Here is a 14,479-nt window from a genome sequence, read left to right as displayed (position 1 = left end):
CCTGCCTCTGCCTCCCGAGTGCTGGGATTAAAGGCGTGCGCCACCACGCCCGGCTTCTTTTTCTTGAAAAAAAAATTAAAGCATGAAGCCAAGTGTAGTGGCTCACACCTTTGATCCCAGCACTTGGGAGTCAGAGGCAGGTGGCACTCTCTGAGTTTGAAGCCAGCTTGGTCTACATAATGAGTTCCTGGCAGCCAGGATTACACGTCACAAAATGACAATTGAAAAATTAAAATGTAATTATATCATTTCCCCCCTCCCTTTTCTCTCTTCAGCCCTCTCATGTTCTGTCTCCCCTTTGCTCTCTTTCAAATTCATGGCCTCTTTGTTGTTTTACACACACACACACACACACACACACACACACACAACCTACTGAGCCGGTTAGTGTTACTTGTACACATATGATTTCAGGGCTAACCACTTGGTATTGGATAACCAACTCCTCCCCAGAAAAGACCACCTCTTCTCTTCTCAGCAGTTAATTCCATTGTAGTTCTCTATTGGTTCGCTTTCCATGTCAGCACGTCTACTGATGCTGTCCTTGTCTGGGTCTTGTTTAGGCAGCCATATTGCTACAGTATCATGTGTGAAATTTCCTGTCATTTCTAGGAGACACAATCTCACAGGTTTCCTGGACCTCTGGTTCTTACAATCTTTTCTCCCCCTCTTCTGACATGTTTTGTGAGCCTTAGGTCCAAGAGTTGTGCTGTCGATCTATGAATCATGGCTGGGCACGCCAGGCCAGCCTTTTATTTTTGTATGAGACAGGGTCTCACTCTTGGTCCACACTTACAGTGAAAGGCATCCTCCTGCCTCAGTCACTCATCTGAGTGCAGGAATTACAGGCTTGAGCCTCCATAACCAACCCCTTTCTACCTAATTCCTACCTTGTGACCTTGTTGACAGGAGCGGACTTTCTTCCTACTTATAAGAACTCTGTCTTGGAACAGCATCTGGTTTTGGGTCCACAAATTTTTGGTCTTAAACTCCTTTTGCACTTTTAAATACTGCTGAGGGTTGAAGGTATTGTGTATGTTACTAATAGTTCAGTGGCAAAACTTTAAAAAAAGCCTACACACACATATAATCTTTAAATGTGTATTGCCTGCATGTATTACAGCATGTCTATGCCTGGATCTCAGGGAGGTCAGAAGAGGGTGTTAGATCCCCTGGAACTGGAATTACAGATGGTTGGGGCCACCATGTGGGTGCTGGGAATTGAACCCCGACAATCTGCAAGAGCAAGTGCTCTTAACCACTGAGCCACCTCTCCAGCTCACAAAACCATTAGCTCTGCAAGGATCTCAACACAAGCCTATGTAAGCATTAACTAGCAACATTTACAGCTTAGTAGAAACGAAAACTGATTTATTCTAAAGGAAAAATATATACAAGAGTGCAGTCTATTGTAATGGCAGCACCACAGTCATGTGATCAAGAGAACCTATTCGCCACTAGAAAGTGAAAAACCAAATAATAATAATAATAATAAGTGACAGTGAAAAACGCTATTAAACAGTACTGTCCGTATAGTAGCTGTCATTAACAAACCACTAACTGGGGTCTCCGAATGTGAAAGGAAATAAAACTTGAGACCCCAGCCCACCCATGCGGTCCAGGGATCCAAATGTGGACGTAAAGTATGGTCTTCGCTACTTAAGATGGGCTAGGAGGCTCTGTAATAGCGACGCTCGGAAGACTGAGGCAGGAGAATCGCAAGTTCGAGCCTACAGAGCTAGACCCGATCTCCAAACGTCAAAGCAGTGATAGTGGCAGCAGCCGCCCTGCCCAACTTTTAAGAGACAGCCGGACTCCCACTTCCCGGCATGCCCCGGGCGTGCGAGAGGCGTGGACAAGTACGCGCCCGCCCCCACGTGACCCCAGGTCGTGCGAGGCGGGAATGTGCGAGCTTGCGGTTGCTGGCTCGCTTGGCTTCTCTGGGCTGTGCAGACCCGAATCGGCCCGCGCCCTCCGGAGAAACCGAAGCCCGCGGGGCCGGAAGTGCTCTCGCCACCGGAGCTCCTGCTCGCAGCGCGCGTTCGGAACTTTCGGGTCCCTTCCCGGCTTGCCCAGCTTCCGCCTTGAGGTTAAAACTCGCCCCGGGCACTGAGAAAAGGAACGTGGTGCAAACATGTCCCGGATCGAAAAGATGAGCATTCTGGGCGTGCGAAGTTTTGGGATAGAGGATAAAGATAAGCAGATTATCTCTTTCTTCAGCCCCCTCACAATTTTGGTTGGACCCAATGGGGCGGGGAAGACGGTAAGTCCTGAGGCGAGGGCCCCAGAAGGTGTTTAGGACGTCGCCCTGCGCAGTGCGTGGGCCTCGGGGACCTCAGAGCCGGTCCGGCCCAGCCACTCGGAGTGTCGGAAGCCCACGCGTGCGCTCCGCTCTGGCATCTCGTTCCCCCGGAAGGCCGGCTACGCCCCTGCTTCCCAGCCCCGCCCCCTAGTTCCGGAAGCGTAGCAATCGCTCACCACCTACCTGTTCCCAACTGGGACCTCCCATAAGCCCCTCCAAAAAGTTTTTTTAAATATGAGAAATAGGTAACCTAGAGTTGCAAAACGTCTACTGGTAAAACATAACGATGGAAAGAAAATGACTTATTGTGGACATGAAGCTGATAGAGTAACCCTAACGCTGGAAAATTATTTTATTACTTCTGAAGATTTGGGCTGTACGTTGTGACACACTCCTTTAATCCTAGATTGGCAGAGGCATGCCCATTTCTATGAGTTTGAGGGCAGTTTGATCTACATAATAAGTTGCAAGGTAGCCAGAAATACCAACTTGGATGTTGAATGTCAGGAGATAGACTTTTATGTGGAAATGTTACATGACATTGTACCAGGTCCGTTCTTAGCCTTGGTCTCCTGGAAGGAAGACATAATAAAGCGCTTATAATCACTAGCTACATGTATACATATTTTTTGCTATTATTTAATGTATTTATTTTGGACACAGCATCCCACATAGCTTAGGCTGACCTGATCTTCTTGTCCACCAAGTGCTAGAACTGTAGATAAACACCTCCACACCTGGCTGTGAATGAATATTTGTCATATTCTCATCACGAAATAACACACAACTTGCTCTTTCTTTAGACCATCATTGAATGTCTAAAGTATATTTGTACTGGAGATTTCCCTCCTGGAACCAAAGGAAATACATTTGTTCATGATCCCAAGGTAATGGTGTCTGTAAAGTTTTGTAGTTTAAGAATTAAATTTTTATAATTCTAAAAGTAGTGGTTGCTTATTGTAGAGGACCTTAGAGTGGAAAGTATGCAGAGAAGATGGTCACCTGCAGTGGGCGCACCCAGTGATAACCATTGTTGGCATTTTTATTTTCCTATGTACTGTTTAACCCAGCAAAGATCATAGTCCTATCTAATGGTACATTTCAGAGTTTTCCCCCCAAGCACTGTCATACAGTGTGAAGTTATTAAAACACAATAGGGCTGACAAGAGCAGGTAAACACACTTGCTGGTCAAGCCAGGGTCAGACTTGTGAAGGGAAAGGGGAGAATTGACTCCACAGTGAGTTCTCTGACCTTGTGTCATGCACAGACATGTGTGTGCACATACACACATACACACACACCCCTCTAATAATAATAAAAAATAATAAAAGAGGAAGTTTTGAAAAAGAAAGCAAAACCACTATAATGATTTCTTAATCTTGCTGTATGGGATGTTTCAATCTTTAGACTTTTTATTTTTTTAATTTAGCTGGAGTCTTTTAGTTGAAATTTGTGATGCTATATAAAATCATTAATAGTTGCAGTATTATTTGCAGTTAGATTGCTTTTAGTTTTTCACCATAGTCTACCAGGATGTAAATCTTTGGAATGCCTTGTTTGGATTATGATGTTTTACATATAAACATGTCTTGCATATCTATATGCAACAAGAATGTGAATTTATGTAGTGCCGCAGAACCCCAATTAAGGTAAGTGTTTATTGTTAAATTCTTTCTGTGCTTGTAAAACCATGTCTTTGTGTATCTATAATTACACTTTCACACTTATATTTTAGTGTATCAGTTAGTGTATCAGAATTTTGTTTATTATACAAATTAAGTAGGTGGTGTGCTGTGCATCTGTTAATACATACACACACTTGCTGGTTTTAGTTTCTGTTAATACTTCGTTGAGTTTATGTCCTGTGGGGTTGTTGCTACTTGCTTTAATACAAAGTCTGACTGTATAGTCCTGGCTGACCTGAGACTAACTATGTGAACCAGGCTGACCCTGAATCAACAGAGATTGACTTGCGTCTGCCTCCAGCCCTTGTTTATTTAACCAATCACCTGTAAGTCGTTTAAGTAGCATCATTAAATGTGACTTTAAACTTTCATGTAAGCTTGGTATGCCGCAGCATGCCTGTAATCCAGCACTCTAGAAATAGAGGCAGGAGGACCAGGAGAGCGAGGCCAGACTGGGCTGTATGAGACCCTGTCTCAGATGAACAAAGCCAGCTTGTCATATTTTTGACAAAATGACACAACCCTAGACAAAACTGGCAATGAGGGAACCTCATTTGAGGAATTGCCTCCACAGATTGGCCTGGGAGGCTGTCCGAGCAAGGGCTGTCTTCTTGATTGCTGATTGATATGGGAGGGCTGAGCCCCTTGCAGGTAGTACCATCCTTAGGCAGGTCGGTCTGAGCTGTGTAAGAGAGGTAGCTGAGCAAGCCAGGGCAACCCAGCCAGGAAGCAGCACTCCTCCATGATCTCTGCTTTAGTTCCAGTCTCCACATTCCTGCCTTGAGTTCCTGCCCTGGCTTCCTGAAATGAAACTAACTTGTAAGTCAAATAAACCTCTTCCTCCCAAAATTGTTGTTGGTTAGTGTTTTAGCAATAAAACCTAACTAGTACACAAATCAAACCTCAAAAAACACCTAACGAAACTTTAAACTTTCCTGTGACTAGAGAGAATGCTGGAATTATAAAAGTAATTACGAATTTCATCTTGAAAATAGTCATACTGCTTAGTACACTTTTATTGGGCCCTCTGTAAAATGACTGTTTCACACCTTCTCATTCCTAAATCTATAAGCTACTCTGTTTAGTTAATGCTCTTGGCTTGTACTTTATTGAGAAATAAGAGGACTCAGATGAAATTCAGTTTTTAATAATAAAATCTACCAAACTAGGCTGCACCTGAGTGCATACTGCTCGTTGGGTCTAGCATAAGTTAGGAGAGGTTCCCTACGCGCAGATCCTTGCCTTGCTCTTAGGCCTGGTTCTGCCTCCGGAACTTGAGTTTAGTAAATTATAGATATGATCAGCCAATATTTTTTTTTCATGCCAAAACCTGTGGATTGGCCTCTATTGATTTCTTTATCTTACCCCATTTTTCTATTTCATAAGCCAGCCTTTGCTACCCCTTAAAATGGATCGAGGACTTGTCCTGTCCATTCTAACTGTAACTTGAGTGACAGTGATCCCCTAAGTTGGTTTTTTTTTTTTATCTGCACTCTTGAAGTATTTTTGAGACCAGCCAGAACTACATAGAGACACCCAGTCTCAAAAACAAAACACAATTATTTTCTTTTGCACAGTAAACAACCCTTGTAAGTATTTATTCAAGAGGAAGATAGTTGCTTGAAATCTGTGGAAGGCTTCCATTCAGTGTCAGTCGGATGCAGAGTCCCTGAAATGCAAACATGCTGAGTATGTCAAGGACTCAGAGGAACAAAGTAGTGAAGAGAGAACTAGGAATCCCAGTTAAAGTTAGAAGATGCTAGGTTTCAGATGCCAGGCAAATGCGTCCCTGCTGACCTGTATCTCCCACCGGTTGCTAATACAAAAAGACAGAAGATTTTGAGCAGAGAAAACACACCATCTGAGTTATGTTTTAAGGACTCAGTCTAGCTGACAGAAGGCTTCTGTAAGTGGCAAAGGCAGGCAGAGACCGAGAGGCCTGTGATAAACCAGTGAGACGCATCGGTGGCCTCATTAAAGAAGTAGAAAGGGTGATAGTTAGATTTGGGTGTGACCTGAGGGTGGAGCCAACGGCTGAGCTGCTATTCTGGGTGATGATGTTGAGAAGCAGAAGCTTGGAGTGTAACTTGAACAAGTTACTGAGGTCATTTTGCCCTTTATTGTCACAGAGGAACTCAAAAAGGAAATTTGGTCGAGTCTGGTTTAAATATGTAAGTTTGAGTTACTCCATAGATAATCAATATCCAGTTGGCAAAAATAAAAAATAAATATTTGTGCCATTCAGAGGTTAGAATTACAAAAAGAAAATTAGGTCTTAAAAAGAAAAAGAAAATTGGGAATTACTGAGCGACACATAGTTTAGTAGAATTACTATTTAAAGCCTTAGGGGATCAAATAGGAAATGAGTAAAAGAGGCCTGGAGCCAGTGCATTAGAGCTAATGTGTTTATATATCAGGAAGAGGAGCTACCATCAACTTCGCCATGTTAAGTGATGGGGAGTTGGGGTACATGGAGCCATTCACTGCCCTTGACAAAGCCAGCTTCGGTGATCAGAAAACCAATCATTATTTTATATATATATATTCTATAACTAAGAGGGCAATACAATAGCTAGAGTTTTTCTTGATAAGGGAGGGTTTGTATTAGATACTGTTATTAGTGCTTATAAAAGTGGAATATGCTACAGTGTACAAACAGAATGGCTAGAGGGGCAGTGAACACTGAACACAGGGGGCTGCTTAAACTGCATGGTTTTCAAAAAATCAGTTGAGTGGTGTACTTCCCATATCTTGAAAGATGTGTAAAGTGGGCTCGTTTTGAATGAGATCCTTTAGTGGCTTCCCCCTCATTTTTGGATAAGTAAGGTTGTTGGTGCTCTTTCTCTCTTGATAAAAACGTGCTGATGCTGCGCATGACGGTGTTCTTCTCTTTACCATCCATCAAAGGTTGCTCAAGAAACAGACGTGCGGGCCCAAATTCGCCTGCAGTTTCGAGATGTGAATGGAGAGATGGTAGCTGTGCACAGGTCTATGCTTTGCAGTCAGAAAAATAAAAAAACAGAATTTAAAACCCTGGAAGGAGTCATTACTAGAATGAAGTAGGTACTCATCTTCTTGGATTGTTGTTACTCACATTGGTCTTCTAGGCCTAGAAGCCTTTCTGTAACTGTTACTTTTATTTTAGGGGAGAGTATTAATTTTCTTTCAGTAGAATTGTGTTTTCCTTTTTGATACAGTCCTTTTTTCTTTTTGAGACAAGGGCTCATTCTTTTAGCTCTGCCTGGCTTGGAACTCACTGTGTAGCCCAGTCTGGCTTCAAACTCATAGGAATGCACCTGCCTCAGCCTCCTGAGTCCTGGGGTTACAGGGATAGATCTTCACATCTGATCACAGACTTCTGTACGTTTGTTCTTTGTTTGTTTGTTTGTTTCCTTTTTCTTCCTTTCCTTGTTTGTATGGTTTGTTTGTTTTGAGGTGGGGTTTCTCTGCATAGCCCTAGTTGTCCTGGAACCATAGTGGCTTCAAACTCAGAGATCCACCTGCTTCTGTCTCTCAAGTGTGGGGATTAAAGGCATGCACCACTACCACCAGGCCAGACTTTATTTTTCAGGAGTAATTTTGTATTCTCAGTGTGATTGAGAGCTTGTTTGGAGGTTCTAGCAGGGGAGTGCAGCTACATATATATTGTTGACTAAAAACCAGCCCTCCTCTATTCCGGGAAGGTCGTCCTCTTCAACTGAGTGCAGCTTTGGGAGGACGCACATGGAGCAGTGAGGGGGAAGGGGACACCCTCCTAGCCAGCCAGATCATCCGAATCAATCCTGGTGATCAACTGGGTGGCAGATGTCACAGCCAGATTGTCCTCCCTTCCTCCTAGTGTAATTAGAGTAGAGCTCCCATCGACTCCATGCCTTTTTTTTTTTTTTACATTTATACATTTAATGTGTATGAATGTTGTGCCTGTATGTCTGTATGTGCAGCAGGTTGGAGGATTTCCCTGGAGCTGGAGCTGGAGTTGCAATGGTTGCCGCCATGTCGGTGCTGGGACTCCAGCTCAGGACCTCTGCAAGAACAAATGCTCTGAACCACTGAGCTGTCTCTGCATCCCAGATGCAGAATGCTCTTGTTAAAGATTGAGTGATACCATTCCATTGCCTTAATGTCATTTGTGAATAGATGCTGTAATTGAGAGTGCACAATTGCTGAAGTATAGGTTGGATAGATGGTGGCTGCATCCAGAGAAGGGTGAGGTAAAAAGTGGACAAGGTGGGAGAACTAGTCATTTCCCTTTTGACCATTGTCAGTGTGTTAGAGTTAGAGGCTATGTAACTGGATATGCCATGTGCTTGTGCGTGTGTGTGTGTGTGTGTTTGTGTTTGTGTAACAAGGTAGTTACATTCTACCTTGTAATGGGTATGGGTTTTGGAGGTCGGCTTTATCAGAAAAGAATGCCAAAGGTTTGCTTTATATATTTGGAGGGCTTTTTGTTTTGTTTTGTTTTTTGAGATAAGGTTCTCGTGTAGTCTAGGTTGGTCCCAAACTTCTGTGTTCCTGTTCAAGCCAAGGATGACTTGAACTCCTGATCTTCCTGCTTCCACCTCCCAAGAAGACCTTAGAGGCATGCACCACTACATCTAGCAAGCCTCGTGACAGCCAGGCTGGCCTCACACTCAAAACGGTCCACCTGCATCAGCCTCCCTAATGCTAGGATTATAGGCGTGAGAGTCAGCACACCAGCTCGCCTACTTGGACTTTTAAATATACTAGTTTGAAATAGTCGTACAAAGTTGTACTGCCTGTCAGTAGCAGACGGAGAAAGGTGAGTTATCAGAGACACATGTAATATGGGTTAGAAAGTGGGTTTCATCACTTGTCAGCCTTTTGTCTAAGATGATGAAGTGTAGACAGTTGTTAGAGAGAAAACTCTGGTGAAGAGTGCTTGCATTCTCCAGAGGACCCAAGTTAGGTTCTCAGCACCTGCATCAGGCTGCTCAGAATCACCTTAACTTGCCTAGTGCACCATCTGCTGGCAGCCACAAGTTCCTCCACTCCGGGTGCTTGAAGTGAATTGTTTAAAAGTCCAAATGTGGGGGTTAGGAAGATACTTGCCAAACAAGTATGAGGACCCAAGTTTGATTCCTAGCACCCATGTAAAGGTCAGTTGAGGTCATGTGTGGCTGTAATTCCAGCTCTGGGGAAACAGACAGGAAAATCTTGGGATTCTCACTCAGCTGAATCAGTGAACTCCAGATTTAGTAGAGAGAGCCCATGTCTAAGAAGAAAGGTGGGAAAGGTGGGAATTGAGAAAGACGCCTTGCATTGTCCTCTGGCCCCCACACGGATGGGCACATGTTACACACACAAGCATACAGGCATCCTACTGTGGTTTTTCGAATTCTTGATTTCTTTCTTGAACTACTCGTTTTGCATAAATGGCTTTATCAGTGCACTTTTGACCATAGAAGGGTTAGCTTTTTTCCCTTCTGTGTTCATGTGTTTGAAGAAGCTAAAGTTCAGCTTTGGCTTTGGCTATGGCTCTTCAGGAGCCACTGAGGTTACAAGTGCATGCTACCATCCGAGCCTTCTTCCATGGGTGCTAAGGATTAACTCCAGTGGTCACACTAGGTGGCAAACACTTCAGTCTGCCTCCCTAGCACCAGACTATTTAGTGAGACATGTAAAGGGCACTTTTGTTTCTTTGTAGAAGAATGGCATGGCCTGAGTGTGTGACTCAGTTGGTAGAGTGCTTGCCTAGTGTTCAGTCTTCAGTGTGATCCCAAGCACATCATAGACTGGGTGGGGGCAGACCCTTGTAATCCTAGCACTTCGGAGTCGGGGATAGGATGATCAGAAGTTCAAGAGCATTCTTGGCTACATAGTGAGTTTGCAGCAAGTCTTAGACAGATAAGACCTTAAAATATTTGAAAGACTATAAACAACGCAGTAGGGACCTCTGAAGGTCATTTCACTAATAGCCTTGATTCTCACTTTCTGTAGGCATGGTGAAAAGGTCAGTCTCAGCTCCAAATGTGCAGAAATCGACAGAGAAATGATAAGTTGTCTTGGGGTTTCCAAGTCTGTGCTAAACAATGTGATTTTCTGTCACCAAGAAGACTCCAACTGGCCTTTAAGTGAAGGAAAGGCTTTGAAGCAAAAATTTGATGAAATTTTTTCGGCAACAAGGTTTGTGAGTGTGAGTGCTGTCGCTGTGAAGTTGTTTAGTCTTGTTTTATTTGTGAGGCTGTGCTTGAGCCAGGGCCTTGTGCCAGGAACTTGTGTTTAGTTACAGCCCCAGTCTGGGCCACTGCTTCTGTTGGTTTTATTGGCCAGGTTGCCCTCACACTCTGGGTTCACCCAGCATCTGGAACTTTAGGTGAACCATGGCCAACTTGATGCTATTCTATAAAAAAAAAAGTTAGAAAGCAAAGTGTCAGCACTCACTACTCCACCAAGTGGCAACCACGAGGCGTATTTATTTCCTTTATGTTTTCTTGCGGTGAAAGTTTATCTGAGAGAAAAAAATGTCATTTTTCTTTTTCACTTAGTTCTGATGTCATAAACATTTTCCAGGTCATTAACTCTAAATGTAATATTAATGTTTGCATAATATTCTACTTTAATTTACTTAGCCAGAAATTTTACTTTTCTTTTTTTTTTTTCACATCTTCAAAGATACATTAAAGCCTTAGATACACTTCGGCAGGTGCGTCAGACACAGGGTCAGAAAGTAAAAGAGTGTCAAACGGAACTGAAATATCTGAAGCAGAATAAGGAGAAAGCGTGTGAGATCCGAGACCAGATTACGAGTAAGGAAGCCCAGTTAGCATCTTCGCAGGAAATTGTCAGGTCCTATGAGGATGAACTTGAGCCATTGAAGGTAATTATTGATTTTTTTAAGTGGGCAAATTAAAACTGTGTTTATGATGTGTACTATGACTTAATTTAAGTGTTTGCTCACGGATGGGTAACACCAGCTAATTAACATTCTCGTTATGGCACACCTCTTTTGTGTGGTAAGAGTACCTAAAATCTATTTTCTCAGCAATTTATACGTATACAACAATTAGTCACTGATATTATTTACCATAGTGCACAACAACTGTCATCTAGCACACTAAGAAGAAACCCCCTCCCTCACTGTTGTATCATTTACCCCTAAAGTGTTTACTTATTTGTTTGTTTGGTTGTAGCCCTGGCTGTCCTGGAATTCACTGTGTAGACCAGGTTGGTCTGGAGAGATCCACCTGCCTCTGCCTCCCAAGAGCTGGGATTAAAGGTGTGTGCCACCATTTCCCAGCCCAATGTCCCTTTTAAAAACATTTATTTTTATTTTGTGTATATCAGTGTTTTGCCTGCGTGAATGACTGTGCACCATGTACACGCAGTGCCTGTGAAAGCCAGAAAAGGGCGTCTGATTCCCTAGAACTGGCGCTGCGGACATTGGCAGTCCCTGTGTGAGTGGAGCTACCCGTTACCACTAACCCGTCTCCATCCCCATTAAGTACCTTATTTTAGATGAACTTTGAGAACATGTATGTTTCTTTAAAATTATGAGATACTAAGTTTCGACTGAAGTCTGTGTTAGATGGTCAGTCTTATTTATTATTTATTTGGTTTTTCGACACAGGCTCTTTCTGTGTAGCCCTGGCTGTCCTGGAACTTGCTCTGTAGACCAGGCTGGCCTTTGCAGGCCTCTATGCTCTGACTCTCAGTGCTGGGCTTAAAGCTACGTGCCACCACCATGCCCAGCGTAAACAGTCAGTCGGTCTTTACATTGCCCAGAGAGGATGGATTTGAGTGAGTGGTTGGCACAGGTCCTAGCTGCTGAGCACTGCGTAGCTACACCTGACTTGAGAGGTTTTCTTTTTTGAAGTTTTCAAATTGACAGGTCTTTGTGGAGAATTTTTATAATTTTAAGGGTGTTCTTGACATTGTACAGAATTTGGAATTCATCCATACATACGTAAATTAGTATCATTTTTTTTCTAAGCCCTGTGCTGTTGTTGTTTTAACCAGCTTATAAATTAGCAGGTTTTCTTAAGGCATTTTCGTGCATACTTGGCTTGGGTTGTTTCTTCTTCCTACCTTCTGGGTTTTATATTTTTATCTCTGAGGCAGGATCTTAGCCATATGCCCAGGCTGACCTTAGAATCCTAGTCTAGGATCAAGGGATCCTCTTCCCTACCTCCTTTCAGAGCCTGGAGGAGGCCAGCAGCTGAACCTTGTGGTTTATAAGGAAGCCTTCGGGAGTGCATGCATTTAGTAGTACTTACCCAGTGCCTCCCTTGTTGAGTATGCACACCTGAGTCTGCAGGCTCAAGGAGCATCAGCATTCCAGCGTACCTCCCAGTCTTGTTTGCTCCATTCTTGTTGCTTTGAGTCTTTGAGATGAGCTCTCACTTTGTCACCCACAATAAACAATTTGTAATTCTCTTGCTCCCCTTCTGAGCCCAGGGATTACAGGTATATAGCACCACACCAGCCTGGTCTACTCAGCTTTGTCCAAGTTGGTTAAGTCTTCTGACTGTGCTGCTTAGCTGTGGTCTTATAGTCAGAGAGAACTTAGAGTAGCACCTAGGGCTGCCTGGAACACAGTAGACTTTCATCAGTGATATGGCCATTATTTGTAAGATTACTTTGCTCAACTCTCTTTCATTTAGCTAGCACTTCTGGGGATACAGGCGGAAACACAGTAAGGGAGGTTCCTGTTTGTATGGTGATTACGTAGTACCCTGTAGTGTATAGAGCATACATTACTGGCATCATTTGCTTTATTTTTTCCTTTATTTTTATGTGTGGGTGTGTCTTGCCTGTGTGTATATCTGTGCACCACATGCATGCCTGGTGCACTTGGTGAGGGGAGGCAGAAATACTGAGAATTCAGCATTGTCTTTGACAATATAATGAGTTTAAAGCCAGTGTAGGCTACATGAGGTCCTGTGTCAACTAGAACAACAACAAGACTTTAGGGCTTGGGTTGTAGCTCAGTGTTAAAGCTTGCCTATTATGTATGAAGCCCTAGGACCAAGCCTCAGCATTTAATCATCATCATCGTTGTCATTATGAAATAAACTAGGGCCAGGCATGGTGGCGCATGCCTTTAATCCCAGCACTCGGGAGGCAGAGGCAGGCGGATTTCTGAATTTGAGGCCAGCCTGGTCTACAGAGTGAGTTCCAGGACAGCCAGGGCTACACAGAGAAACCCTGTCTCGAAAAACAAAACAAAACAAAAAAACAAAAAACAAACAAACAAAAGAAATAAACTAGCCATTTAAGAATTTTGTTCTTAAAAATGTGGCATTTCACAAGCTGGGTTGAAGGCTCAGCAGTTAAGAGGGCTCACTGTTGTTGTGGAACATCCAAGTTCAATTCCAACAGTCCTATCAGAGAGCTCACGATTGCCTTTGACTCTAGTTCCAGGAGATCTAGCACCTGTCTGAGCTCTTTGGGCCTGTACACAGACACAAACACATGAGTAATAACAAATCACCTCGGTCTTCTAAGATCAAGTGTGGCATCTGTTATCCAGCTAGCATAGTTAAAATGTGGCATTTCACATCGTAGCTGTCAGTGCCTTCTGAACAGACGACTTGTATGGAAGTTGTGGAAAGCAAGGTGTGTGCTTTATGGTGTCCTGCGTGCTCTACAGAGTGTTTCTAGTGACTCTTCACAGGCTGGTATTAGCACTGAACAGTGGCGTCGTGTTAATTGGTCTGTGTATAACTTACGTCCCTTTCTCAATGATGTAAACCAGAATGGATTCTGTTCATGTAAAATATACCTTTACTTTCAGAATCGCCTGAAAGAGATTGAACACAACCTGTCTAAAATAATGAGACTTGACAATGAAATTAAAGCCTTGGATAGCCGAAAGAAACAAATGGAGAAAGATAACAGTGAATTAGAACAGAAAATGGAAAAGGTTTGTGGGTGATAAATTTTGTTCTGTTTGAAAATTCAGGGATGATCATAATGAATTGCATTTAAGCCCTTTCATCTCCACATTTTTGGTGAAAAGTAAACCTGAATCCTGACGTTTATGATACCTCTAGTAAAATGGGTATTGAATAAAATTATTATTGTGTTAGGGTGGTTGTCATATAAATACACTAAAGCTACCTATTTTGGTTTGATACAGGTTTTTCAAGGGACTGATGAGCAACTAAATGACTTGTATCACAATCACCAGAGGACAGTGAGGGAGAAGGAAAGGCACTTGTTAGACTGCCAGCGAGAGCTGGAGAAGCTGAATAAAGAAGCACGGCTCCTCAACCAGGAAAAAGCAGAGCTGCTTGTGGAGCAGGGTGAGACACAGACCTTACGTGGCCTTTTCCTTTCCAGAACATACAATTTCTGCATGAATGAAGACTCGCCACAGAATTACCACCAAGAGCCTGCAGTCTCAAAGGGCTGTGTCAGGAGCCATCATACGACAAGCTAATAACTAGCAGGTGCTCTTCCTGAGACGACCGCCTTAGATTAGTCTATGACGGAACTCTAGCAGGCAATGCCCAGGAGAAAATCATTTTA

The 14,479-nt window shown here is 43.2% G+C and overlaps 1 protein-coding gene across 1 annotated transcript in view; it reads left to right on the top strand.

Annotated features, from left to right (window-relative positions):
- The first annotated feature begins 1,894 nt into the window (after nt 1-1,894).
- Nucleotides 1,895-14,479, top strand: part of Rad50 (RAD50 double strand break repair protein) — a 54,685-nt gene continuing 42,100 nt past the window's right edge. Inside the window, exons 1-7 of the mRNA XM_021177827.2 lie at nt 1,895-2,263; nt 3,106-3,189; nt 6,896-7,047; nt 9,947-10,132; nt 10,622-10,826; nt 13,743-13,871; nt 14,088-14,253. Coding sequence (XP_021033486.1) covers nt 2,135-2,263; nt 3,106-3,189; nt 6,896-7,047; nt 9,947-10,132; nt 10,622-10,826; nt 13,743-13,871; nt 14,088-14,253 — 1,051 coding nt within the window. The 5' untranslated portion in view covers nt 1,895-2,134. The remainder of the gene's footprint in view (nt 2,264-3,105; nt 3,190-6,895; nt 7,048-9,946; nt 10,133-10,621; nt 10,827-13,742; nt 13,872-14,087; nt 14,254-14,479) is intronic.

This window comes from Mus caroli, chromosome 11 (assembly GCF_900094665.2).
Source record: "Mus caroli chromosome 11, CAROLI_EIJ_v1.1, whole genome shotgun sequence".
In the NCBI taxonomy this organism is placed as follows: Eukaryota; Metazoa; Chordata; class Mammalia; order Rodentia; family Muridae; genus Mus; species Mus caroli.
The sequence above is the reverse complement of the archived record's forward strand: the minus strand, read 5'-3'. Positions and strand labels throughout refer to the sequence as shown.